We start from the raw sequence: 25,090 nt of genomic DNA on the forward strand, positions 1-25,090 counted from the left end.
AGATAGAAGGGTCCCAGTGCAGTCCCAGGCCTCCGCGTGCCCTGCAAGAGAGAATTCTCAGCGCCACCAGGGCATCATTGATGTGAGTTTCGTTTCTGCTGCTGTCTCGTGTTTCTCGACTGTTTACACAGGAACCAGTCCCTCCGCAATGCACTGTTTTGCATGTTGGTAAACGTCACCTAAGGGGATCATATAGCACATTTTCTTCCACAGACTGTAGTTGTGAGCACGGTTTGCTTCAGTTCAAAAAATGACCTCTAGAAACGTGTGCGCGCCAGGCTTCCGCGGGGGACTCCAAAGAGCTTGAAAGTGACCGCTGCCTTAGGGCCCCCCTGCCTCCCGAGGGACTCCGCGGCGGCGGCCCCAACAGGGTCGCCTGCAGGCGGGAGCCCCCTGGCGGGGGTGGGGGAGGAGTTGGGACGGTGAGCGAATCCGGAGCTGCCCCGCTGCCCTGCGGGGGAGGCGAGTGCGCCCACCGAGGCCCCCGCAGCGGCTCCTCCCCTCGGGCAGGCGCGGACCCCCTCGGAGCGCCCCCGGGGCGGGGCGGGGCCAGTGCCGCGGACCAGTGAGCTCGCGGGGAAGCGCGGCAGCTCCGCCCCGCGATGTCCGCCCCACCCTCCCGCCCCGACGCGGAAGGTGCGGAGTCGTCCGGACCCACATCACCGGCCCGGCCACCCACTTGCCCCCATGGCCGCCACCGCTCCGCTGCGCGACTGCCAGGTACGCGGAGGTTGAACCCGGCCGGGCCCCGCGACCCCGGCATGGCTTGGCGCTCGGCGGCGGGGACGGGACCGACCTGCGCGGGACCCTGGATCCTCCGGGGAACCGGCCCCCGAGGGACAGGCGAGCACCTGGGTGCAGGAAGGGACCAGAGTACCCTCCTGTGGGACCCCAGCGGCGCGGTTCGGACCCCGCGGAGACCCCGAGACCTATAATGCATTAGCCCCAGCCAGTGTGGCGCAGGAGTGTCTCTTTCGGACCCTCCAGGGTGGGCAGCCTGAACCCATTTTGCAGATGAGGAAGGTGAAGTTCAGAGGAGCCCGGGGACTTGCCCCCCAGCCGTGCAGCCTGAGGAGCTGCCCGCTGTGCTCGGGGAGTAGAGGACATTTTCCTTCCCAGGGCGGGGTCGCAGGTCTGTGCACCCCGGCAGGATCCAAAGGGCAGCCCCAACAGTGAACAGTTCTAACGATCTCTAGATCTTTCTGCTGACTTGTAGGTCTGCATCATTTGATAAAGTGGAGAGAGGAGAGGTATTGTTACTGTGCTTGGCAGATACCGTGTTTGCCTGCCAGTTGGAAAGTCCACCCTGCCGGGCCAGGCTCTCTAAGGCTCTACCCCTTTTCTGTCCCCCTAGACCTCCCCTCAGCCAGATCAGGGACTCCCGTTTCCTGAGTGCTCCCCTGGAAGACACTTCACAGTCACCCCGTGCATCCTCCAGAGCCCCATTCGGGGCCAGCGAAGGGTCTGAGAGAGGATGTTGCCAGAAGGCACACAGCTATTTAGGGACCCCTGGGATTTGCATCAGGATCTGCCCCCTCGCACCCACAACTCGGCGTCCTCTGCTCTGCACCGTCTATGAAATCTGAGAGTCCCTGCCAGCCCCGCAAGGCTGGCTCATATGGAAACCCACACTCACATGATGCGAGGCATTTGGAGATCTTCTGTGCTTGGGGGTTGGGGTTCACATTTATGGCTGGAGGACTACATGGAATAAAGCCCTGAGAGTCTCTTCTTGCTGTGTGCAGGCGTGGAAGGATGCGGGCCTCCCACTGTCAACCACGAGTAACGAGGCCTGCAAGCTCTTTGATGCCACCTTGACCCAGGTATGCCTGCCGGGCAGTGCGGCGGCCTCTCTAACGGCCGGTGGGGAGGTGTTCAAAATTACCAAATGCTTTTAACTGATTTATTTTTCATTTTTAAATGTTCTGGCCCATCGAACAGCTACATCTACTTACACAACGCAATGAACGGTCCTTACACAAGTGCAAGACAATGCCCCGCACCCCCGTCCAGCACGGCTTTGCTTAGATTTACGGCCAGACTCCCGTGTCGTGTGATGTACTCTCCCAGGAAAGCCGGTCGACGATGACCACGAGCAAGGGTGGCACTCAAGGCTTCCTAAGCTTCACATCTTTATCAGCACTCTTGTTTTATAAACAGTGAAGCTCTTCCGCCCCATTCCGGCCCAAATCTCCTGGCAAACTTGGGTACAGGAGGGCCCAAATGGGGGACCCAAACATGCTTCGTAATGCTTAGAGGCCCCGCAGCCAACAGCTTGGGAAGTAGGGGATGCTGTTTTCAATTGCGTAATGATGTTAGCAGTGGGTCACAGCGCAATTTATGTACTCCGGACCCTGGTGCATGGGAACGTGTTGGAGACAACCCACGGTGTGGGTGAGAGGTGCCCCCAGGGTCAGGCAGACAGCAATGTTTATCAGGATGCTGACTCTCCCCAGGCCTCCCTCTATGGTCTGCTGAGGGTTTGATATGGGGCCCCTCCACTTTGGGCTTCGGCCCCTGGCTGGGGCCAATTTTTGAATATACCACTCTCACCTATGGCTGTTCCAAGACCCGCCACCGTATTACCAGTAATTTCTAACACCAGTGAAGGAGCCTGCAGTTTTAGAAGTAGGAGGGTCTCAAGAGGCAGGGTCTAACCACTTTGTTTGACGGGTGGGGAAACTGAGGCTCAGAGAGCTGCGCTGACTCCTGCAGTGAGGCAGATGATGAGCAGGGTAGGCCTGGGTCTGTATACACCGATGGGAAACTAGAGCCGGGTTTATCATGAGCAGTGAGAACCCTGCCTGCGAACGCCATCCACACAACGTAAGGACCGAGGAAGCTTCTAGAAACATAAGTACAAGAAAAAACCAGTGAGATGCTGTGAGCTTGCCGAAGGACTCCACTGTGCTCATTTGAACTCTGTGCCCTTCCTGCACGTTTTGGCCCCAGTAGAGCCCCGGATTTGTTACAAAGCCCGTTCCTCAGTGTAACACAGTCCTTCCCCGGACCCCGCCTGTGTATCTTCTGTCCCATGTATCAGCATCTCTGGGCCATCCTGTGTTCGAGCGTGGGCGTCTCCGCTCCAACTCCCCTGTGTCTTATTAAAACACACTCTGCTAATTCTGTGTAGATGCAGGTCAGACATTTGAGAGGACACATTTTTTGTTTTGTTTATTTTTGAGAGAGAGAGGGGTGAGGAGGGGCAGAGAGAAGGGACAGAGCATTCAAAGTGGGCTCTGTGCTGATAGCAGTGAGCCTGATGGGGGGCTTGAACCCACGAACCGTGAGATCACGACCTGAGCTGAAGTCGGACGCTCAACCGACTGAGCCACCCAGGCGCCCCTGAAGGTCTTTTTGGAAAAGAATGAATGGAAAGTAGGAAGGTCCCAATTGTGGCGCCCGACTTTGAGGCCCCCTCTCATAGCTAAAGAAGTTGATGTTCGGGGCGGGTCACCTGTCAGGAAGAAGCTTTCTTTAGATGCTTCTTTCCCGAATATGGGGGCCTCACCCGCCCTAGAAAGTGTGCCTTGAGTTACGAGTATTCAGGCTCTTCGCATGAGACCAACCTGGGTGCAGTTCAGGTCATGAAATACTTCGTTGTCTAGAGAGAAAATCCAGATTCAGACACGTGCCTTCCTTAACGTGAACTAAGGACTCCCTGGGGACAACGTTGTTTTGCCTTTTCTATTTCAGTATGTCAAATGGACCAATGACAAAAGTCTTGGTGGCATTGAGGGCTGCCTGTCAAAGCTCAAAGCAGCAGATCCGACCTTCGGTGAGTGATGCTGTCCCCGGGTTGAGGAGCCGCGTCTCGTGGGTCCGAGCGCTCTCTGACTGAGAGACTCCACTGGCCTGGGGAGGGCAGGCTGGCGGCAGTGACCAGGCTGGCCTTTTGCCCGGAGGGAGGGCAATAAGACAAGAGCCACCGATAGGCTTGGCATAGCGCTGCCTTCATAGAGATGCCAGGTTCCATGTAAGGCATCTTTCTTTTGAAAAAAAAAAAATTTTTTTTTACATTTATTTATTTTTGAGAAACAGACTGAGACAAAGCATGAGTGGGGGAGGGGCAGAGAGAGAAGGAGACACAGAATCCGAAGCAGGCTCCAGGCTCTGAGCCGTCAGCACAGAGCCCGATGCGGGGCTCGAACCCATGAACTGAGATCATGACCTGAGCCGAAGTCAGACGCTCAACTGACTGAGCCACCCAGGCACCCCTGTAAGGCATCTTTCTAATTTTTTCCCTAATTGTTTGTCAGGTTGACAGGGAAGACACCTGTCCTATTTCTCAGGGGAGGAAAGAGAATGAGAAACGTACCCCAAACCACTCAGCTGGTAGTTGGGTGGCTAGGACCACATAAGTCTTTCTGTTTTCCAGAGCTGACCTAGAACATCAGAGGTGGCTCCTGGGGACTTTCAGGACACCAGTGAGGCTTAGCCCAAGCATCTGGGCCGCCAGGGCCTAGTGACGGAGGCTGGCATCACAGACAAGCCGTGTGCGCAGAGGGCATGGGGAGGTCAGCCCCGTGCATTTCGGAACCCCAGGAGGGTGGCCCCAGGAGGGGTGGGGTTCCAGGCCTGGACGAAGGGCTGAGGAGGGCAGGGCAGTAACCACTGTCCCTTTCCATGCCACTGTGGCCAGCTCCCGCTGAGGACAGGATGCACGGGATGGGGGAAGAAGGAAGCTGAGCCCAGCCTATGGGGGACCAGGAGCCAGGAATGGGCTCGGGCTCTCTGAGCAGACCTCGGGCCCCAGGGTAGAAATGGGGGCCACATGGGTCGTCCCAACACTCTGGTTGGGTCCTGGGTCTCCGGCCTCGCCAGTGACTGAGTTCCAAATGCCGGCGGACCCCGTGCCTCTGTCAGGCTGGGGGCTAGGAAGCTCAAGGGGGACCCGGGGGTCTGCAGACCTGCCAGCAAGGTTGCTACAAGGGCACAAGGCATACCCTCCCCTGTCCCCCCCCGCCCCCCAAAAAGCTCTCTGCGCATAAGTGGCTGAGACAGACTGTACTCCAGGGACCAGCCCCCCCTGCATGGAGCATCTCCTCAGCAGCCCCCTGGAGGCCCGGCGTTGGTGGTAGTGACAATATCAGCCGATGAGGGAAATTAGGGCTGGGGGGTCGTGGGAGCCGGCAGGCAGCCCTGACCAGTTCACCCAGTGAAGGAAGATGCTCCAGACGTTGGCAGAATGCCCTTGTTGGAAAAATATTTGCAGAGGTACAGCGTGTCTCTAGGGCTGCTTCCGCTCCTCGTGAGTGGCGAGGGCCCAGGCTGGGTTCCCCACTGCTGCGGGGGGGCCCGGTGCACAGCCGACCAGCCGCCTGGCCTGCCCCTCCAGGGATGTGGGTATTTATTCCTCACTTGAGGCTGGGCAGGGCAGGGCAGGGTTGGGCAGGGCAGGGCAGGGTTGGGCAGGGCGGGGCCAGGCTGGGCTGGGCCGAGCTGGACGCCCTGAATCACCAGCTGCTGCTTTCCAACCTTTCGCCAGCGATGGGCCATGCCATCTCTAATGGCCTCGTGCTGATCGGCACCGGAAGCTCCGTGAGGCTGGACAGGGAGTTGGACCTGGCCGTGAAGACAATGGTGGAGGTCTCCAAAACACAGCCGCTGACGCAGCGGGAGCGGCTGCACGTGTCTGCAGTGGAGACCTTTGCCAAGGGGTGAGGGCCTCCCCGGCCGTGGCTGGCACCCTGAGACCGTGCTGGGCGATGCCCCGGGGGCTCCTCCACCGCCCTTGGGAAGCGGGACCAGGGGTGGGCTCGCCCTGCCTCCCGTGGCCATCTCTCAGTGAAAATCACATCCTGCCCGTCTGCTGTGCCTTCACGTGACTGCAGAACGAGAAAACAGTTGGCTAGGATTTCCAATTTAGCATCCAGACAACTTTCCTTCTTTAAATGAATTGGGTGTTATGTTTGTGACAAAAATGATAGGACCACGTTACAGAAACGTATGAAAGACCAGAGCAGAAAGCACTCGCCCTATCCTCGCCCCAACATACCCTCGCGAACATCTGTTCACAGCCTTCCGGGTTGTCCCCCCTGTCTCCCTTGTGGCCACGGCTGTCCCCCTGTGTTTCATGGTCCCGCAGCCCATCTCTGGGACAGCCCCCTTGCGTCTGCACAGCCAGGGGAGATGCCCCGCACAGCTAGGCGACCTGAGCTGATGTCTCATGGGTTCCGAAGCAGGAACAAAAGGGGCTGAGTCAGTGGCAGGTGTCGTCGGCACGGGGGTGGGCTTCCCCCTCAGCTGGCTCCCCCTCACACAGCTGGTTCCCGGTCCCAGGGAGGAGATTGCCTTTGGCAGCCTGTTAAACCAGTTTTTTTGTTTGTTTGAATTCCAGAGTAAAACTTCCCACTGGTTTTTCAATGTTCTGAGCCACAACCTAACATGGAAACTTTTTTGTGTGGGTGTATGTAGAATATGTTCCCTCTCTCTCTCTCTCCTCTGTCTCTCTCCCCACACCCCATCTCTCTGTCTCTCATATATATGTATATATATTATAAATATATACAATATATTATATGTAAATATATTTATATAAATATTTAATATAGGAATATTTATATAAATATATATTATAATATATAATTACATATTACGTACAGTATATGTAATTATATATTATATACTTAAATACATATATACATATTTCAGACTCTGGCAAGAAACGATGCCTTTTGCCCACCACATGTGTATGAAGTACGTGTTCAGCGCTGCTGAGAAATCTCTCCTTGGCTTTCAGGAACTTTTCCAGAGCCTGTGAACTATGGGAACAGATTCTCTGGGACCACCCAACAGACATGTTAGCCCTAAAATTTTCCCACGATGCCTACTTTTATCTGGGCTACCAGGAACAGATGCGGGATTCTGTGGCTCGGATATACCCCTTCTGGACGCCCGACATCCCCCTTAGCAGGTATGTGCCAGCTGGAAATCACGTCGTTTCTTTCTTACTCTCTCTCTCTCCTCTGTCCTAAAAGCATGGCAAGGCTCCTGGCCTCGCCCTGGAAATCGTGAGTCTGCTGTGGCTCTTCTCCGAGTTCTCGAAAGTGGAAAGATCTGTTTGCTCTTCCTCCCATCCTGTGAACAAGGCAGCAAGCAGCATGTGTATCGGTCAGCCCAGGGTAGTTTTTGCTGCGGTAACAAGCATCCTCTGGTTCTCCAGAGGCTTGTTTCTCGCACATGCTACACCCCTGTCGTGGGAGGGCCCAGGGCTCTGCACCCCTTGTCATTGTCTCCCTCCTACATCAGGGTCCCAGATGGTGAAGATGCTTTCTGGACACACTGGTCACTGAGAGGGAGAGAAGAGGGCACCCCCGAGGGACTCACGGTGGCAAGGCTTACGGAGGAAGGGCCACCCTGCCACTCCCAAGTCATTGGCCAGAGCTGGTCACCCCCCTCCCCCCCCAGGACACCAGGCAGTGGAGCTCTGCTGTGTGCTCGGGAGGAGAGGGAGGCCTGGAGTCCCTGAGCGGTACTCCCTCCCGTGTGATGGCTGCACAGAATTGCCTTCATTGTGTCTTAGTCACAGGATGGTTGTGAAAATCAGACAGCCCCGTGGATTGGAGAGCTGGGTTAGGCAGGGTTCTCTATAGAAACACAACCAGTAGGGTATGAACTTCTGTAGCTATGTTATTTACATGTTTATACGGGGCAGAGATTGATTGATTTTAAGGAATTGGCTCATGCAGGTGCAGGGACTGGCAAATAAGTCTGAAATCCACAGGACGGGCCAGCAGTCTGGGGAGTCCATGTTGTAATCTGGAGGCAAAATTCCTTCTTCTGAGGACCTCGGTCCTCTCTCTTAAGTCTTCAACTGTTTGGACGAGACCCACCCATATTATGGAGGGTAATCTGCTTCACTCAAAGTCTGTAGATTTAAATGTTAATCACATCTGAGAGATACCTTCATAGAAACATCCAGATAGTATCTGACCGAACAACTGGGTACCATAGCCCAGCCAAGGGGACACATGAGAGTAACCATCCCAAGAGCCTAACAATACCGGGCACACCATAAGCATTCAATGCATGTTTCAGTGTGGAAGGTTAAATGACCCCAATAACTATTTAGAAGCAATATTTAAAATATTTAAATATTTAAAAGCAATATTTACAATATTTAAATATTTAAAAGAAATAAATATTTAAGGGGTGCCTGGGCGGCTCAGTAAGTTAAGCGTCCAACTTCGGCTCAGGTCACGATCTCATGGTGTGTGAGTTCGAGCCTCACATCTGGTTCTGCAATGAAAGTGCAGAGTCTGCCTAGGATTCTCTCTCTCTCTCTCTCTCTCTCTCTCTCTCTCTCTCTCTCAAAATAAATAAAACTTAAAAAAAGAAGGAAAGCAGTATTTAAAAGAAAAGTCTGGAAGCCCGTGTGCTAGAACACTGCAGCTATGAATCGTGAGAGCTAGACTTTGTCACTATGCGCGGTAGTAAAGATAACACCTGAGTCACCAGTAGAAACTCTGTTGTTCTTCCTTGTTTTCGTGGGATCCCACAAAACTACAGCAAAAGACTGCCTCTGTCACGTGTGACTGGCCCGGCGCTCAGTGCTGATGATCACAGACGAGCGATGGAGAAATGGCAGTGTGTGCTGATTCAGTGAAGTGTCCCGTCCCGGGCCGGGCCTGGGCCAGGAGCGAGTGGGACAGACGGGTCCTGGCCGCTAGGAGCTGGGGTCTGGGGAGGAGCTGTCCAGCAAGTACAGGCGGGGCTGGGCTGGGGGTATGCACGCCGCTGGCCAGCAGAGAAGCCACTGCCAGCCTGTGCTCACCAGTACTTCCCAAGGGAGGTGTCCCGGGCTGTGCCTCCAGGTGAGTGTCACCAGCCGGACAGGCAGGAGAGGGCCCTTGTCGTCCTCAGTGGAGACAGCGCGCTGATGCTTAGGGGGTGGGCTGTGAGTCGCAGAGGGGCCCGCTGCAGAGACGGGGTTTGGGGTAGACGATTGTGCCGACGCTGGGGGGTCACAGCGCTCCCCACTGATCAGCAGCATCCAGTTGCTGGGAAGCCTGGTCCTTGGGGTGGTACCTGGAGGGGGCGTGTGTCCATCTCCTGGGGCTGCTGGGACAAAGTGCCATAGACCGGGCCGCCTAAAGCGACAGTCCATTCTCTCACAGTTCCAGAGGCCACAAGTCGGGAATCCAGGCATCACCAGGGCTGTGCTCCCTCCAGAGGCTCTAGGGGAGGCTCCTTCCTCGCCTCTCCGTGGCTTCCGGCGGGAGCTGGTGATCCGGGGTGTTCCTTGGCCTGCAGCTGCGTGGCTGCGGCGTCTCTTCTGTGTTCACGTGGCTCCATCCTTCGTGTGTTGTTTGTACGTCCCTGTCCGAGTCCTCCTCTCCTTCCTCTCGTGAGGACATCTGTCGTTGGGTCTAGGGCCCACCCTCGTCCCGCAGGACTTCAGCTCGATGGCGTCTGCAAACGCCTGCATTCCAAATTAGGGTCCGCGCTCAAGCATCGTTTTGGGGGACACGGTTTGGCCCATACTGAGGGTTGCACAGTCCACTGTTGTTGAAGACTTTTTGTTTGTTTCCTCTCTGTTTTTTTAGCTACGTGAAAGGCATCTATTCCTTTGGCTTGATGGAAACCAACTTCTATGACAAGGCAGAAAAGCTTGCCAAAGAGGTAAGTGGGCCCTTCCCCTCAGGGGTGGCGTCAGGCGGGGCAGAGCCCACACGGCCCCCCCTCCCCGCCCCCCCACTCTGGTCCGGTTTCCCGAGAGACCCTGGGGAGGACTCACATTACCAGCAAGGGCAGCTGGCCCTCCCACAGTCCGCAAACTGCCTCCACGGGCCAGGAAGGTGAATGAGGCCCGGGGAAGCTGTGTCCACCTCTCCCTCGGGGCCCCGTGCAAGGCCGCCCCAGGCTCCCCGAGCTCTTGTCTGTCTCTGTCCAGAGCTCCACGGTCGCAGACAAAGGTTGCCTCCGGGTGGCCCCTGACCCGGGGGGCCGGGGTCTTGTCAGCCAGCTCTTCCCTCGACCTCTGCCTCCCCCCAGAGGGAGGGAACCATGGTGAAGGGTGCAGAGGAGTGTGGTTTTGCCAAGCGCCTCCTGTCGGGCCGGGCCCTTCCCGCCAAGGGCCGGCTGGTACCCAGGTGCATGCTGGACGCCCCTCACCAGCAGACTGGGACCGAGCAGTAGGCCGCGGCGGTGGACTTGGGGCTCATGGTGTCCTCTGCAGTCCTCGGAGGCCATGTCCTCCAGCCCCTCTCCTCACAGGAGTGGAAACAGACCCCGGGAGGGGCTGTCGCGCGCCCGGGGACGCCCTGTGCCTGGCTCCGTGACAGACACCCACTCTAGTCTGCTCATCCCCTCCGCCACGAGGCAGCACGCTCCTCGCCGTCCAGACGAGGGGGTCACGGCGCAGAGAGGCCACGGCTGGAGCCTGCTCACGTCCAGGCAGCTCAGGGAGGGCAGAATGTGTGCTCACCGGGGCCGCCTGACCCGACCACCGTCCGTTAGGCTGCCTGGACCAGCCTAACCCGGCTCCCCCGCGACCCAGCCAGTGTTCCTCCCCATAGACGTTGCCCTGGTTGCCCACGCACCCCTCCCCCGGAGGCAGCCTGCACCCTTGGGGGGTCCAAGCGGCCATGAGGTTTCTGAAACCTGTTCCGGTTACACAGATGGAGCCCTGACTTGAGCGCAGGGGGACGGTTCCATGCTCCATGGCGGTCTGGGCTCCGTGGCCTGAGGGAGCAGGGCGCGCTGTCCAGCGGGTCAGCCACGGGAAGGTGCCCTGAGCGCTCGAGGGCTGTCAGACTGGCTCGAGAAGCCAGAGGGCAGACAAAAGTGTAGGCTGATGCCCCACCGGGAGCAGGACGTGGTGGAATGGGGTGCCCTTTCTCCTGCTGTACCCAGTCGTGCGGGTGCCACGCTCTGAGCCCAACACCAGTACACCCGAGGTGATTCCTGGGCAAGGCCATGCTGTGACAGTGACTGCCAGGCCTCCAGGAGAGCGAGGGTGGGCTGCACCAGGCTCCGCTGGAGTCTGGAGAGGCCTCACGGTGGTGGTGGTGGTGATGCTTGGGCCTGCGAGCTTCTGCGTGCCAAACCCCAGGGGCCCCCGAGAGAGCAAAGGGCTTCAGGCAGGGGAAGCACAGCCTGCTGAGCTCAGGAAGCTTGGAGCCACGTGATAGGCTGAGGCTCAGGGCGGATGGGGGCGGGGCGGGCCCTAGGGCAAAGGTTGGGGGCACCGGCAGGGCGGGTCGTGCAGTGCCTCGTGGCTCTGTCCCAGGGAGACTGGGGAGGAAGCTGGTCTGGCGCCCCTGGTGGAAGGTGGGGCCTAATGTTGGCCATAGGTCCGGGCCACTCCCTGCCCTGAGCTGTGCCCCGCAGGAGAGCAGCACACTTAGGGGATCCCTTCTCAGGACGCCCCCTCCCCAGGTCTGCGCGGCCGTGCCCCTGCAGTCCCCGAAGTGTCCTGGTCCTGCAGGGCTCTGCCAAGGTGCCCATTGTCCCCGAGGACACCTTCTTTCTTACAGCGCCCCCACGTGGACCGGGCAGGCCCGTGCAAGCAGCGGGTGGGAGCAGAGAGGCAGGCTTACCGGGGAAGACCTGTCTGCCTAGACCTCACAGCAGGTGCCAGGCCAAGGCCTCTGCCTCTGTGAAAGGCTCGGGGCACCGAAGCAGTCAGTGGGGCTGGAGGAAAGACCGGCCTGGTGTGCAGGACCTGGGCTCGTGTGGATTGTTCCCTGGGCCGCTTTGAGCCTCAGCCTGCCGCTCTGTGCCGGGCACTTAGGAGGTGCGCAGTGAGCATGAGCTGAACACAGGACTCAAAGAAAGCTACAGGGGGGTAGGAATCACGCCCCGTGTCCTGCCCGTTGCTGGTCACCCGGCAGGCTCCCCGGTCACGTGAGTGGCTGTTGTTATTCATAGCAATCCCGTCAGAATGAGCCCGGGCTGCCACACGCGTGGTCATCCACGAGGGGCAGCCGTGAGCACTCGGCAGTCTGCACAGCATTCACGCACGCCCACCGCGTCCACTTGATCTCCAAGGCCAGCCCCGAGGGGATGGCGGCATTGCTCCTCACCAGGGGGGACAAAGGCCCAGAGAGGCTGACCGGCAAGTTGCAGGTGACTCGGCCGCGTGCAGGAGGCTCTGGGGCCAGGAGGATGAGTCCTGGCTTTGGAAAGACCCAGCTGTGGTCTTTCAGCCTCCCTGAGCTCAGTTCCTCACCTTTGAAATGGGCGGTGAGATCCTCGCTGGTGGCATCCTGTAGATGGTCAGCGGGGCTGGACTTCGGGGTCACTGCTGTTTTGAGGCAGGGCCCGGTGCGCACGCGCTCCAGCAGCTCGGGCCCCTGCTCCCCACGTGACCTGGTCACCAGGCGGCCTGACTAATCCTCGTGACCTCCGACCATCTTCCACCCCCTCCCCACGTAGGCTTTGTCCATTAACCCGACAGACGCATGGTCGGTGCACACCATCGCCCATATTCACGAGATGAAAGCAGAAATCAAGGATGGATTGGAATTTATGCAGCACTCAGAAACCCACTGGAAGGTACGATTCCTGTCGATGGGTCATCTGCCTGGAAAATTCCGCCCATCCCCTTGGGTTAAGGCTTTAAGGACAGAAGTTACAGGCTGCAGCTTAGTTCTGGGGGAGCTGGGTTGTGTCGAGCCGCAGTGTCCCCAGGGACCCACAGGGCTCCCCGAAACCTGCCGGTGTTTTGCAGGTGATTCTAGAAGATTCTAGAATCTGGAATCTAGAAGATTCTAGAAGTTTTGGGTTGGGGCATTTGGTGTAAAGGAACGGGTCAGAAAATGACCGAGGACACCAGAGCCTGGCACGGGGGAGAACCGTAAGAACCCTGAGCTGTGTCTTACCACCAGCCGGCTGGCTCAGCATGGAACCCACGGGTGGGCTCGGGGAGCACGCGGCGCAGCCAGGGGCCGATGGGGCCATGACATGCAGTCGGCTCCCCTAGGCAGATACTGATAGTGTTTGCGAGAGTGTTGAGTCTGGGGGAGGAGGAGCGGCTGTGTGGCCATATCCTCTGGGCTGAGGGCCAGGGGCTTGCCCAGGCAGAACCGAGGGAGGCCAGGGAAGGCTTGGGCCAGGGCCTTCCAGCACATTCCATTCCCATCCCTCCCCCAGACGCTGCGATTTTACTGGGTGTTGGGTGTTGGAGGCCTGGCTGAACCCTAGGGCAAGAAAGTGACCCTCTGAGCCTCGGTTTCCTCATCTATATACCTGCTGTTGTAACAACTGGGAAGCCCCCAAATGAGGTCTCCTTGGTGTTGGTTGTAGACATGTATAAAATGAGGCAGCCCAGTCTGGCCGGGTAATGCTTGCGTCTGTCCCCTGCCGTGGCTTGCATCTGTCCCCTGCTGTGGCTCCTGGCAGCCTCTGGCCTGGCAGGACAGTCTTGCTTTAGATAGCGTGGCCTGGGACTCCCTTTCCTCCTCCTCCTGCCCCAGACTGGTGCTCAGTCAAGATCCTACCCTGGGGACCCCACGGAGAGTCCAGCCCAGACTTCTCTGTCCTCAAAAGGCCCGATCAAGTGGAGTGAGCAGCTTCCCAGCAGCCCATGAACCACACCATGATAGGGACACTCTTAGGGATGTGGAAACCCAGAGGAGGCATCCAACCCCCCTGGACTTGAGGGTGAGGTGGTCACGGAAGGCTTCCTGGAGGAGGCAGCCCCTGAGCTGGGTATTGAAGGGTGGCTAGGAGTTTGCTAGGTGATAGATGGGGAGGTGGAGGGTATTCCAGCCAGATTGAGCAAAGACACCGAGGCCTGCAGGGGCCTGTGAGGAAGAGGGGACGCAGGCAGCCTGGGTGCCGTCAAGCACGGGTGTAAGGTAGACGTGGGCCTTGGAGAAGGTGTTGTCAGTTCCTCTTTCCAGGAGGTAGAAGGTGGTGTCCAGGTAGGGGGAGGAAGTGTTCGCGGTAGCCTCACAGAAGGAAGGGTTAGTGCTCACGATGGGGCCTGCAGACTGCCAGTCGTCAACCACACCCCCCTTCCTTGCCGGCCTCGCCAGTTCCTGAGGGGAGTCCAGCCCGGGACTCATTGATCCTCGCGGCCTTATTGGGATTTGGACACCCCGGGGGCCTCGGCACCTGTTGGTGGATCCATCGCTCGTTTTCTTGAGGCTTGAGGAGCAGGGTGACCTCCGTGTCAACCGTCCTCAGAGCTGACGGGGACGTCGGGGCACAGAGGTGCCCGGCACAGGCCGGCCTCAGCATGGGTGCCGGGGAACGTTTCCCGCACTCAAGGTCGGGGGACGGTCCTGCACTGTCACAAAACCACGGCTGGTATTTTTTTTCCCACAGGCTGTCAGGTTTTTCTCTAATTCTCTCATTTCCCTCCCCCCCCCCCCCCAGGACTCTGATATGCTTGCTTGTCATAATTATTGGCACTGGGCTCTGTATCTGATTGAGAAGGTAAGCTGGTTAGCTGTCTTATCCTACAAAGATGTCCAGAGAAATAAATATTTGTCTACCTTTTGCTGGTTCCCCGGGACAACAGTTTGGGTTTGCACGTTTAAATGGTGTCTGGTGTAACAGAGCATTAAGGTTTTCAAATAGCTCTTCAGGCTTAAACTACGTTAGGTGTTTTTCGCCGTGTGGACGCGGAAGCCGTGTAAGCCGCATGTAATTTGTGGACACAATTTAGGTCAAGTGTCCTCAGCCGCTGGAGTGAACGAAGCCCCCACCCCTCAGGCTGCGCCTGAATGAGCTGTGAGACCCTCCAAATGCTTTGTTCCAGTGAGAGTGAGGGTGTGGGGAACAGCCTCGCCCCCAGGGATTCTGCCCCTCGGTCCCCTCTGTACGGGAGCTTCTTACAATGGTGCTTATCGTGGAAGAAATCTAGAAGCTCCCTAAAAGCCCAAAGGAAAATGCCCAGAAGTTGAGGGTCCGCGGTGACACAGAGATGCAGTGACACAGTGTGTGGAAGAAGGCAGTGGCCCCCATTGAACGTAAGACAGGGAAAATACAGGGGAAAGAGAAAGACTAGAAAAATAACGTGAGAAAGCTCATAAGAGTGTGACAGGCTCAATGGGGACAATAATGCTTCGATAGAAACTGTCCCCTTAGCAGCAGAGGCGCCAAGAGCCCAGAGCAGAAGTGGTTCTCCTCTTCCACCCTAAGACCCTCTGGGACACTGCCCCCGCCCCCGCCCCCCCATGGGATGTGCTGGGGTGGGGGGTGGGGATTGGCTTTTCTTTTTTTTTTTTCTTTTTTTTTTTTTCAACGTTTATTTATTTTGGGGACAGAGAGAGACAGAGCATGAACGGGGGAGGGGCAGAGAGAGAGGGAGACACAGAATCGGAAACAGGCTCCAGGCTCTGAGCCATCAGCCCAGAGCCCGACGCGGGGCTCGAACTCCCGGACCGCGAGATCGTGACCTGGCTGAAGTCGGACGCTTAACCGACTGCACCACCCAGGCGCCCCCGGGGATTGGCTTTTCGGCTCATTTCTCATATTACGTTTCACCTTTGCTACATTTCACCTTTGCTACATGTTTTTGTTTTTTTTTAAGTTTATTTTGAGAGAGAGAGAGAGAGGGAACGAATGGGGGAGGGGCAGAGAGAGAGAGAGAGGGAGGGAGGAAGGGAGGGAAAGAATCCCAAGCAGGCTCCTGGCGGTCAGTGCAGAGCCTGATGCGGGGCTCAAACTCACAAACTGTGAGATCATGACCCGAGCCGAGATCAAGAGTCAGACGCTTAACCGGCTGAGCCCCCCGGGCGCGCTCCCCTTTGCTGCATGTTGATCACGGGACCTTGATTCTTGATTTTTCCAGGGCGAATACGAGGCCGCGCTGACCATTTACGATACGCACGTAAGTCTACTTCCGCCCCTAGTTTGGTTGAGGGCAAAAATTTGCCTTTTTCGTCTCTAGCGGGTGTTTGAGCCCGTCAGTATTGTCTCAGCCAGAAACAACAGCTGAAGCAAGAGCTCCCCTCTTGTGCAAGGCCTGCTGGGGTGAATTCTTGCCTCACGTAGCGGCGTAACCCGTGACCCAGATGGGGCAAAGACCCTCGGGGACTCTGTGCGCCGTGGGCGCTGGTCGAATGACGCATCTAAGTTGGTCCTTTCTGGCCTCCGGGCTTTTCTGTAGTCATTTTAGATCGCTTTTCTCTGGTAGAATCAGTGATCTGCCCACGGGAACTTTTTTCACTGTAGCAAGATATGTACGAGATTCGCATCGGGATCATTTTTGTGCGTATGGTTTGGCGGCCCTGGGTCCATTGACTGTCACCACGGCCTGTCTCCAGAACTCTTTGGTTTCTCCGACTGTAACTCCGTGCCCGCTGAACACTAGCTGCCACCCACCCTCCTCCAGCCCCTACGTGTGCCTTTAAGAGAAAACCAGCCTAATTCACGGCTCCTGGGAACCCCTGTGCAGACTTTGAAACAGGAGACCGGGGTCACAGAAGTGCCTGGGGCCCAGCGCTCTAAACCCAAGGAAAACATTCAGTAAAGTTTCAGTCGAGTCTTCCTGTCGAGTTTTGTCAGGATTGCGTAGTGAGAAGTGAAGGGTGACTCCTCAAGTGCCGTGAGGCACAGGCCAGCCGAATGCTGACCTGGGAACTGGTGACACAGCCTCCCACCGGCGTGGCCTGAGGCTGGGGACCGGAGGTGACGGATGCTGACCTGGCCTCTGCCGGAGGCTACTGTTCTCTCTTCTTCGGGTTTCCAGCCTGGACCTGCCACAGGCCTCGGCAAGGGGATGATCCTGGTAGTTGAGGCAGAGGGGCGGTGGTGGGGGCTCCTGTTTGCTGAGGACTGGCTCCGTGCAGGCCCCACACGTGGCCCATCCCTGCAGCCCCTCATGTGCCTCCCCCCCCCCCCCGCCCCGCCCCTGTCTTCCAGATCCTCCCCAGCTTGAAGGCCAGTGGAGCGATGCTGGATGTGGTGGACAGCTGCTCCATGCTGTACCGGCTGCACATGGAAGGTAGCCCGGTCTGCGTACTCCCCTTGCGCTCCTCTGCCCTCTCTCCTCCCACAGGACGAGAGGAAGGGGACCTGGGCCCAGAGCTGGGCAGGAGCTGATGATCGAGCCACTCAGGGCCCCGCTGCAGGCCCAAGTGGCTTGCCCATCTGTGGGCCTGGGTGCCGCCTCTGCAGTTGCCTTCCAGCCCGGCTGAGGCCTCTGGGCCCCGTGCCTTTCCCACGGCCTGCCCACCGGACCCGCAGGGCACGGGTAGCACCTGGCCACCTGTCTTTGGGTGCTGCCTCCTCTCTCAGAACAAGAGAGGTGACCGTTTCTCAACTCCCTGGGATTTCAGAGAGCGAGGTTTCTCAACATTGTGATCCCACACTCTGCAGGTAGCCGGTTGCCAGATGCTTCTCCCTTTCCCCTCAGGCCCAGCCTGTATCCGCTCCAGGCCCTGGGTCAACGGGACGATGTGGGGATGAGACCTGGGCAGGGCAGGCTGTTTCCGGAGGGTTCCAGGAAGGCCTCCTCGTGGAGGTGAAATGTGAACCATGGAAGGGTGTGCAGGGTTTTGCCAGGCAGGGATTGGGAAAGGATATTAGGTGCAGGGAGCAGCCTGTCCACTGCCCCCAGGACACAGAAACCGGCAACCTGCTACGGGACGAGTGACCGAAGAGCAGGGTCAGTGTGGTCCAGGCTGAGAGGCAGCTGGGGCTGAGCTCGGGTAGGCCGAGGCCAGAGCAGAGGCTGCTACTGCGTTTTCCAGGCCAGCTCACGATGTTCAGATGGTAAAGCGGCAAAATTGAAAGCTGGTCTGTCGAGGGGCCTGGAAGAAAGGTGGAATCCTGTTGACCCAGAGACCCTGTGAGCCCTTTGCCTGCAGAGGCAGGGCTTGAAGCCGCCTGGAACTCTCTGGGGACCCTGCAGCCTCTCATCTTGGTGCACGTGTGGGGGGCGGCTCAGAGGGACAGAGGCTGGGAGGCACAGTCGTGGGGCCAGGGGCATGTGGAGGCAAGACAAAGGACACTCACTCCCCCACCACAGAGCGGAGACTCAAGAGACCTGTCCGACCTGACGGGCCGAGACAGAGGTCAAGGGCAGCATCTCCCAAACCACTTCGGGAGGTGCCCCCAAGAAGCAGGAAGAAGCTAGTAACTTCCGGGAATCGGGAGGTGCTGCTGGGGAGCGGAGAAGGGTAGGGGCTGTCTATAGAGTTGAGAAATCTAGACACGAAGGCGGGAGAATTATTTATTGAGCAGATTTTTATAAAACACCTTGTATCTCTCAGGCGTCATACCGATGGTAACCGTAGGAAGAATTTTATTTTATGTATTTTTTAAAAGTTTATTTTTGAGAGAGACTGAGAGAGAGCACAAGCAGGGGAGGGACAGAGAGGGAAAGGGAGGATCTGAAGCAGGTTCTGTGCTGACGGCACAGAGCCCGACGCGGGGCTCGAACCCACAAACCGTGAAATCATGGCCTGAGCCGAAGTCGGACGCTTAACCGACTGAGCCACCCAGGCGCCCCCACAGGGAGAGTTTTAAAAATGGTTTTGGGGGTTGTCAAAGGGGCCAGAAACTTCACTTACTACCCTTCAATAGGTTAATTTGTTTACCTTACGAATCTGTTGCTTTTATAATTACAAGAAGTTAACATAAAACGGGCCCAAAGGCCTCAGGATGAGGCCCGATGCCGCTTGCCGGCCCTGCTCCCCTGCCCAGCCTCTGGGGGGCGTGGGGGTACAGGAGGCCCCCGCGCAGGACGTGCTCATACAGAATGCCAGGCCTGTGGTTTCTTCCCCGTGTCCTCAGGGGTGTCCGTGGGGGAGCGGTGGCAGGACGTCCTGTCGGTGACCCAGAAGCACAGCCGTGACCACATCCTGCTGTTCAACGACGTGCACTTCCTGATGGCGTCTCTGGGTGCTCGGGACCCCCAGACCACGCAGGAGCTTCTGACCACCCTGCAGGATGCCAGCGAGTATGCACCGCAGACTGGGCCCTGCTGAGAGAGCAACAGGGTACTGGGGGCGTGCCGAGGCCGGCTCCGTCCCTGCCCCTGCCCGCCGGGGGTGCTGGGGGTGGGGGCCCCCTCGGGGAGTACGGCTGTGGGGATGCCGTGGTGGGGGGGGCTGCTGCCACACGTGTGCCCCACAGGCGTGTGCTCCCAGGTGGATGTATCCCACGGGGTACACTTGCTCCCCCGAGAGATGGGGCACATCTCCCGGCTGGGGGTGACAGCATCTGTGTCATGGGCACAGCCTCCCACAGGGGACATGGTGAGGCCCCAGAACCAGAGAGACCTGCTGCTTACAGCATCTGAGATCCCAGACTGAGCCTCAGATCTCTGCTCTGAGCCTCGGTTTCCTCATCTGCAAGCTGGGGACAGTGGCAGGAGAGGGAGGTGCAGTGGCACGGTCATACAGCTCCCCGGCACAGCTCCTGGCATGGGTGGGAGGCCCCGGGGAGCCCAGGGTCCTCCGCAGCGTGGGCCACCGGGGATGTAGCTGAGCCCCGCCTGTAGGGCTGGAGCTGTGGGAGGCATGACCCCTGGTGGTCTGTCCTGGGGGCCAGGCGCGGGCTGGCCACCGCCATGGCCGCTGCCCTAGCCCTCCTCCCAGAGCTGTGATGCAGGAACCGTGGCCTGTGGCCGGGGAGGCAGCTTCAGGAGAGGTGTCCGCTGTTGGCTGTCTTTTCACCACAGGGAAGGCCTGGGGAGCCCACCAAGCACTTGAGTATTTTTTTTTAAATCTTTTTAATGTGTACTTATTTTTGAAGGAGAAGGAGACAGAGCATGAGCAGGGGAGGGGCAGAGAGAGAGGGAGACTCAGAATCCGCAGCAGGCTCCAGGCTCCGAGCTGTCAGCACAGAGCCCGATGTGGGGCTTGAACTCACGGACCGAGAGATCATGACCTGAGCCGAAGTCGGACGCTCAACCGACTGAGCCACCCAGGCACCCTGAGTATTTGATTCTGGCTTTTAAGACAGGCTTAGAGCCGGCCGCTGCCTCCATGGCTGCAGGCCCTGTGACCCAGACCAGCAGCCACCTGAGGGCCAGCAGGGAGACAGGGGCCGTGATAGCCGTCCGCCTCGGCCCCGGGGCCAACTCCAATACCAGGCCTTTACCTGCATCGTCTGCAAGCCTCCTGACAGCCCCGAGCGGTTGGCACTGTTCCCCACACTTTACAGATGAGCAAGGTGAGGCCAGAAGTTGAGGGGCCTGCCTGAAGTCAGGTCGCTAGTGAACAGCAGAGTTCAACCCAGGGTTGAGAGAACCCCCTCGTCTCCCCTTCCTGGCCGCTTCTCCTCCGTCGGCTCGCCCGACCAAAGCACCTGCTGTGTCAGGCCCAGAGCCGGGGACACCCTCCCCTCAGGACGCCTGAGTCAGGCAGGGAGGCATCTGTGCTGTGACGGGCAGTGCAGAGCGCCCTGCAGGTGACCGAGGGCACCTTCTCCGGCTGGCAGGTCCCCCGGGGAGAATTGCCAGCACCTCCTGGCCCATGACGTGGGGCTGCCCCTGTGCCAGGCCCTGGTGGAGGCCGAGAACGGGAACCCGGACCGTGTCGTGGAACTGCTCCTGCCCATCCGCTACCGTATCGTCCAGATCGGAGGCAGCAACGCCCAGGTGAGCCTCCGGCCACACCAGCAGCCTGGGTCCGGCAGGGTCTCTCGGCGTGGGTGCCCGTGGTGCGGGGGTGTCCTTACCATTCGCATCCCCCGGGAAGTTTGCCCCTGAGAACAGCCCTGCCCGCAGTGGGGTGGGGGCTCCCGTCCCTCATCCCACGTTATAGGAGCCCAACCTGCCCGGTGACCTTTCAGAGAGACGTCTTCAACCAGTTACTGATCCACGCGGCCTTGAACTGCACTTCTGGCATCCACAAGAACGTGGCACGGTGAGTTCCTCGCTCACACCCACACCGGGCTTGGGGACGTTTCTGAGCATCGCTCCCTCTCTCATGGGGGTCTCCCCATGGGCTTCCAGCTTGCCCTGAGTCTCCCACCTCCCACCACCCGAGGCTATGGGGGGGGGGCTTGTTTTTCCCTGTTAGCATGCTCGGCTTGGCCAGAGGGGGTCCACCCCACCCCCAGGCTGGTTCTCCTGCCCTCCCCAGCCCACTCCTCATTCGAGCCTTGCTGTAAGTTGTCCAACACGACCTGCTGTTTCAGGGTCCTGGGCCTTTGCACATGCCGCATCCTCTGCTGGGGACGCTGTTTCTCACGGGGCTGACTGTGCTGGGCTCCAGGAGGTGGCGGGGGGGGGGGGGGGGGGGGGGAGGGGGTTGTGGCAGGCAGACCCAAGGCCTAGTGGGTGGTTCTTATTTCTCATGTGGGAAGTAATGCTAGCAACTATCTCTTACACACACACACACGCACGCACGCATGCACAATGGGGCTGGGGCAGGGCACATTGCCCTCAAGGCTGTGGGGTAGCTGGAGCTGGTGGGGAGTTAGGGAGAGAGGATGTCCTGGAGAAGAGACAGTTGAGGGGAGGCCCGAAACCAGCGGGTTTGACCAGACCCATGTCTGGTTAGGAGGAGGGGCTGGAGGGTTAGGGATGTGGGGGTGGGGGTGCCCCCAGAAGAAAGCTCTGCAAAGCCCGGCCCTCACTAACAGCCTTGGAGCTCCCACACCTGACTCACTTTGCCCTACATGGGGCAGCCGAGTTCATGCTGGTTCCTGCACCAGATCTTCTACCTCTGGGGTGAGATGTGCCCCCCACCCCAGAACACCAAAGGGAAAGGGAAGAAGGGAGGAGCTGTGGGTAGGTGTCAGGAGACCCAGTGAAAGCCCTGCAGTGAGTCCCGGGTGGCCTCTGGCGGAGCCGTGGAAGTCAGGTGGAAAGCCCAAGGGTCTGAGCGTAGGCTCAGGCGGTGCATGCTGGGTGAGCCCCAGCTGCCCCAACATTTCCAAACGGAGCAGTGCAGGTGTTCTCAGTGCTGATGAAACAGGTGTACACGCTCTGGAATCGGTTAAGACTCTGAAGGATCTTTGGACACGTGTGGTTCATAAAAGCCACACCCCTTTCTTTAGGGGGCAGATCCCTTAGAGAGTTCCAGGTCCCGGTGTGGTGCGGGTTGGCAGGGAAGGTGAGGCCCTTTGGATAGGAGGGCTGAGGGCTGGAGCAGGGGAGCTGGGGCAGGTGCAGGGTGGGGGCCTGCCATGGTGGGTAGAGGATGCCCTCTGGGCTGGGCAGAGGGTACTATGCAGCAGGGGGTCTGTCCATGGGCGAGCTGAGGGGGAACGGGCCCCACAGGCAGCCTGGAGCCCGTGGGGACCACCGAGGGCCACCTGCTGCAGCCAGGGTGACAGGCTCGCCTCCAAGTGCCCTCCTGTCATTGACAGAAAGCTCATGCCCCTCCCCTCCAAGGTGGAGATCCTGGACCCCCTGGAATGGCATCCCCGCCCCTAGGGCCAGGCCTAGCCCCTTAACCCCCCCCTCACCCCACGGAATCACTCTTGTCAATTGTTTGGGGGTCTTTCCCTTAAACGATACTTGCTTTGTTCAGACTTGCCTTCCCATAGCCACTGGCCTTCCCAGCGGGCCTCATGCCTGGCTTCCCCTTGACCCCCACAGTCCAGTTCTATCCTCTTGTCTGGTGGAAGGATGGGCCCTGGCTTCCTGAGGCAGATGAGGCCACAGTTATGTGCTCACCCAGCTATGTGTGTCTCGGGGACAGCGTCAAAATGTTCTCCAAACACTGGATGTTCTGGTTACGCACCGGAGTCCCTACCTTCTCATCCTTGAACCTCCCACGCCTGGTTCACCACCTGGTCCCCCTGCCAAGGTCAGGCCTCCTGCTGCTGGGCTCTGTCCCTCCTGTCCCCTCTCTCCGGTAGCCCGGGAAGGGGAGCAACTTGCTTTCTGCTCATCTCAGCCCCAGGCCGAGCTGCCTGTCCTGCCTTGGGGCCCGGGAACCATCAGGCCCCACATCCTTCTAGAAGATTCCACCACAGACCCTGTCCCTGTTTCCACAGGAGCCTCCTGATGGAGCGTGATGCCTTGAAGCCGAACTCACCCCTGACCCAACGGCTCATCCGAAAGGCTGCGGCCGTCCACCTCCTGCAGTGAGCTAGGCCTGGCCCCCTCCCCAGGGTCAGATCGGCTGCCCCCTGGCTTCTAGGGCTAGAAGCGGCTAGAGCCCGTTAGGTGGTTCTGTTGAGTAACTTTGCAGCTTTAAGCAAAAAGCCCTGTAACCAGCAGCGTTACAGGGAGCGGGGACACCAATCGACTTTAAACACGAGTCAGGATCTTTTCGTCCTTGTTCAGGGCTGAGGGGCAGCCTCAAGCAGTTAGAACCAAACTAGTTTTGTTACCACTTGCCTTGCAAACTGTATCTTCGCAGGGCACTCCCGCATCTCCTGGTGTTCAAGGGTTGGAAGGCGGGGTTGGCCGGAGGCCAGCGCAGCTCAGGGAGGACAGTCTTCCACACAGCCCCTGGGGACCCCCTCTCCCCAGGCTGCCCCTGGGATCTAACCCTAACCCTCACCTTGTCTTCCTCATATTCTAGATCTGTTGTCCCATCTTTTGGTTGAGGGCACCCATGATGGGGGAAGTGACTTGCCGGGGTCACAGCTAGTGGAGGCCCTAAGATTCGCCTTGGGCCTCCGCAAGGCCTCACCTCACCGTCTGTGGGTCCCCCAGCTGCCCCCCACCCCCCACCTCAAAGAAGCACAAGCATGTGGGGGGCCCTCTGCCGTCTCTGGAGAGGTCTGTGAGCTTCCCAGGGGGCTGCAGTGGTGCCGATCAAGGGGCCTCGGGTATGTGGTTTCCTTTGCCAGCTATGACTTTAATCATCCGAGTGCACAGGCGCCGAGTTGACACACTTTCTGGGGCGTGCGGATTGAGCCCAGGGTTGCCCTGTTGTGGCAACAAACACACAGCCCTGTGGCCCGTGGCCTTACCACGATCCGAGCCGGTTTTACAAATGCTGCCTCAGTCTCAGTTTCCCCCTTTTCCTAACCTGGCCCTTAAACCAGGGAGCTGCTGATTTCACTGGAATGCACCCGTGAGGGGCGATCCTGGCCCCTAAGTGTGTCTCAGGTTCCTTCAGTGTAAGCTGACATTAGGGAGGGACTCAGGCAGGGGGCAGGTCTCCTGCAGTGGAGGCAGTGGAGGCCTCCAAATCAATTAGACAAATTTTCTGGGATTAAAATAAATTAGGTAATCAGTTCCTTTGACTTGCTGGTGACACCTTTCCGCATGTCCCATGTGTCAGGCCTGGGTCATGGGGAGGCAGGCTTCTCCTTGAACTTGGGGTGTGGGTGGGGCAGTGAGTCAATGGGTAATTACAATAGGATTTCGAGAGGGGTGCTGTCTCTACTCGGGAGATAGAGACACATTCCAAAGGCGAGCCTGCCCTCCAATCCTGAGCTGTCCCCTCCTGCCGGATGCCATGACACAGCAGGCTCACACTCCATCTGCCCTCCCCTCTCCTGGTTCCAAACAAGACGCAGAGTGGCCGTGGAAGGCGGAACCCGGGTCTCTCCTCGGAGAAGCCCTCCACTCGTGTGGGGCAGGCTGGCGAGGATGCCCTTTCCTCCCCTGCTGTGACCTCCTCAGGTCAGGGATGGGATCTGTCCCAGCACCACCCAGCACTTGGCCTGCACTGAGGACCCGTCGAGGAACATTGGTGAATGAGCCCATGAATGGATACATAAAAAAATGAAGCAGAATCTTATTGGGGGAGGGAAGAAATGTGTCTGATGGGCAGGCCCACGATAGGACAGATGGAGGACGACACCGTTTAGACTCAGCGGCAACAAGCTATTGATACTTGGTGCTGATACTGAGCACCTCCTAGGTGCTGACACGATACAGGGAGAGGAGCATCGGGAGTGGGTGTTGGGGGCGCTCACCCCCTGCAGACAACCCCAGGGCTGTGGGGACCTGACATCTGGGCCAGGCACCCCCTGAGCCCTTGCTACAATTGTGCAGGGGGTTGAGTCAGGCAGGCCTAGGCCTTAGGGCCCTTGGTTGAGCACTGGCGGTACGAGACCAGCTGTGTCTTACCAGAGGCCTTGGTAGGTGGAGGGAAGCCTGGGGCTCCCGGGGTTGTGGGCCCAGCAAAACCAGCCTGTCTGAGGGTGTGCAGGACCCCGTAGAGGCAGCCGGGAGAGGACGTGACCCTGTGCCCTCCTTCGAGCCCCTCTTTCTATCCAGACCTGAAGCCAGGGCCATTCCTGGACCTCTCTGTTCCTTGAGCCAGTA

General features: G+C 58.6%; 1 protein-coding gene across 2 annotated transcripts; it reads left to right on the forward strand.

Moving 5' to 3' along the window:
* The first annotated feature begins 212 nt into the window (after nt 1-212).
* Nucleotides 213-24,060, forward strand: TTC38 (tetratricopeptide repeat domain 38). Of its 2 annotated transcripts, none has more exons than XM_047865255.1 (14): nt 213-720; nt 1,746-1,823; nt 3,697-3,778; nt 5,489-5,660; nt 6,743-6,916; nt 9,549-9,624; nt 12,382-12,501; nt 14,329-14,388; nt 15,749-15,787; nt 16,822-16,903; nt 18,697-18,862; nt 20,347-20,506; nt 20,701-20,774; nt 22,858-24,060. In XM_047865255.1, exons 1-14 carry the CDS (start codon nt 688-690, stop codon nt 22,949-22,951), a joined length of 1,410 nt encoding a protein of 469 aa, XP_047721211.1. In that variant the 5' UTR covers nt 213-687; the 3' UTR covers nt 22,952-24,060. The 2 variants fall into 2 exon arrangements, with proteins under 2 accessions (XP_047721211.1, XP_047721212.1); XM_047865256.1 differs by lacking the exon at nt 213-720 and adding an exon at nt 4,379-4,517 and having other exon boundaries at nt 1,794-1,823.
* Nucleotides 24,061-25,090: the final 1,030 nt, after the last annotated feature.

The sequence above is a fragment of the Prionailurus viverrinus genome, chromosome B4 (assembly GCF_022837055.1).
Source record: "Prionailurus viverrinus isolate Anna chromosome B4, UM_Priviv_1.0, whole genome shotgun sequence".
Lineage (NCBI taxonomy): Eukaryota > Metazoa > Chordata > Mammalia > Carnivora > Felidae > Prionailurus > Prionailurus viverrinus.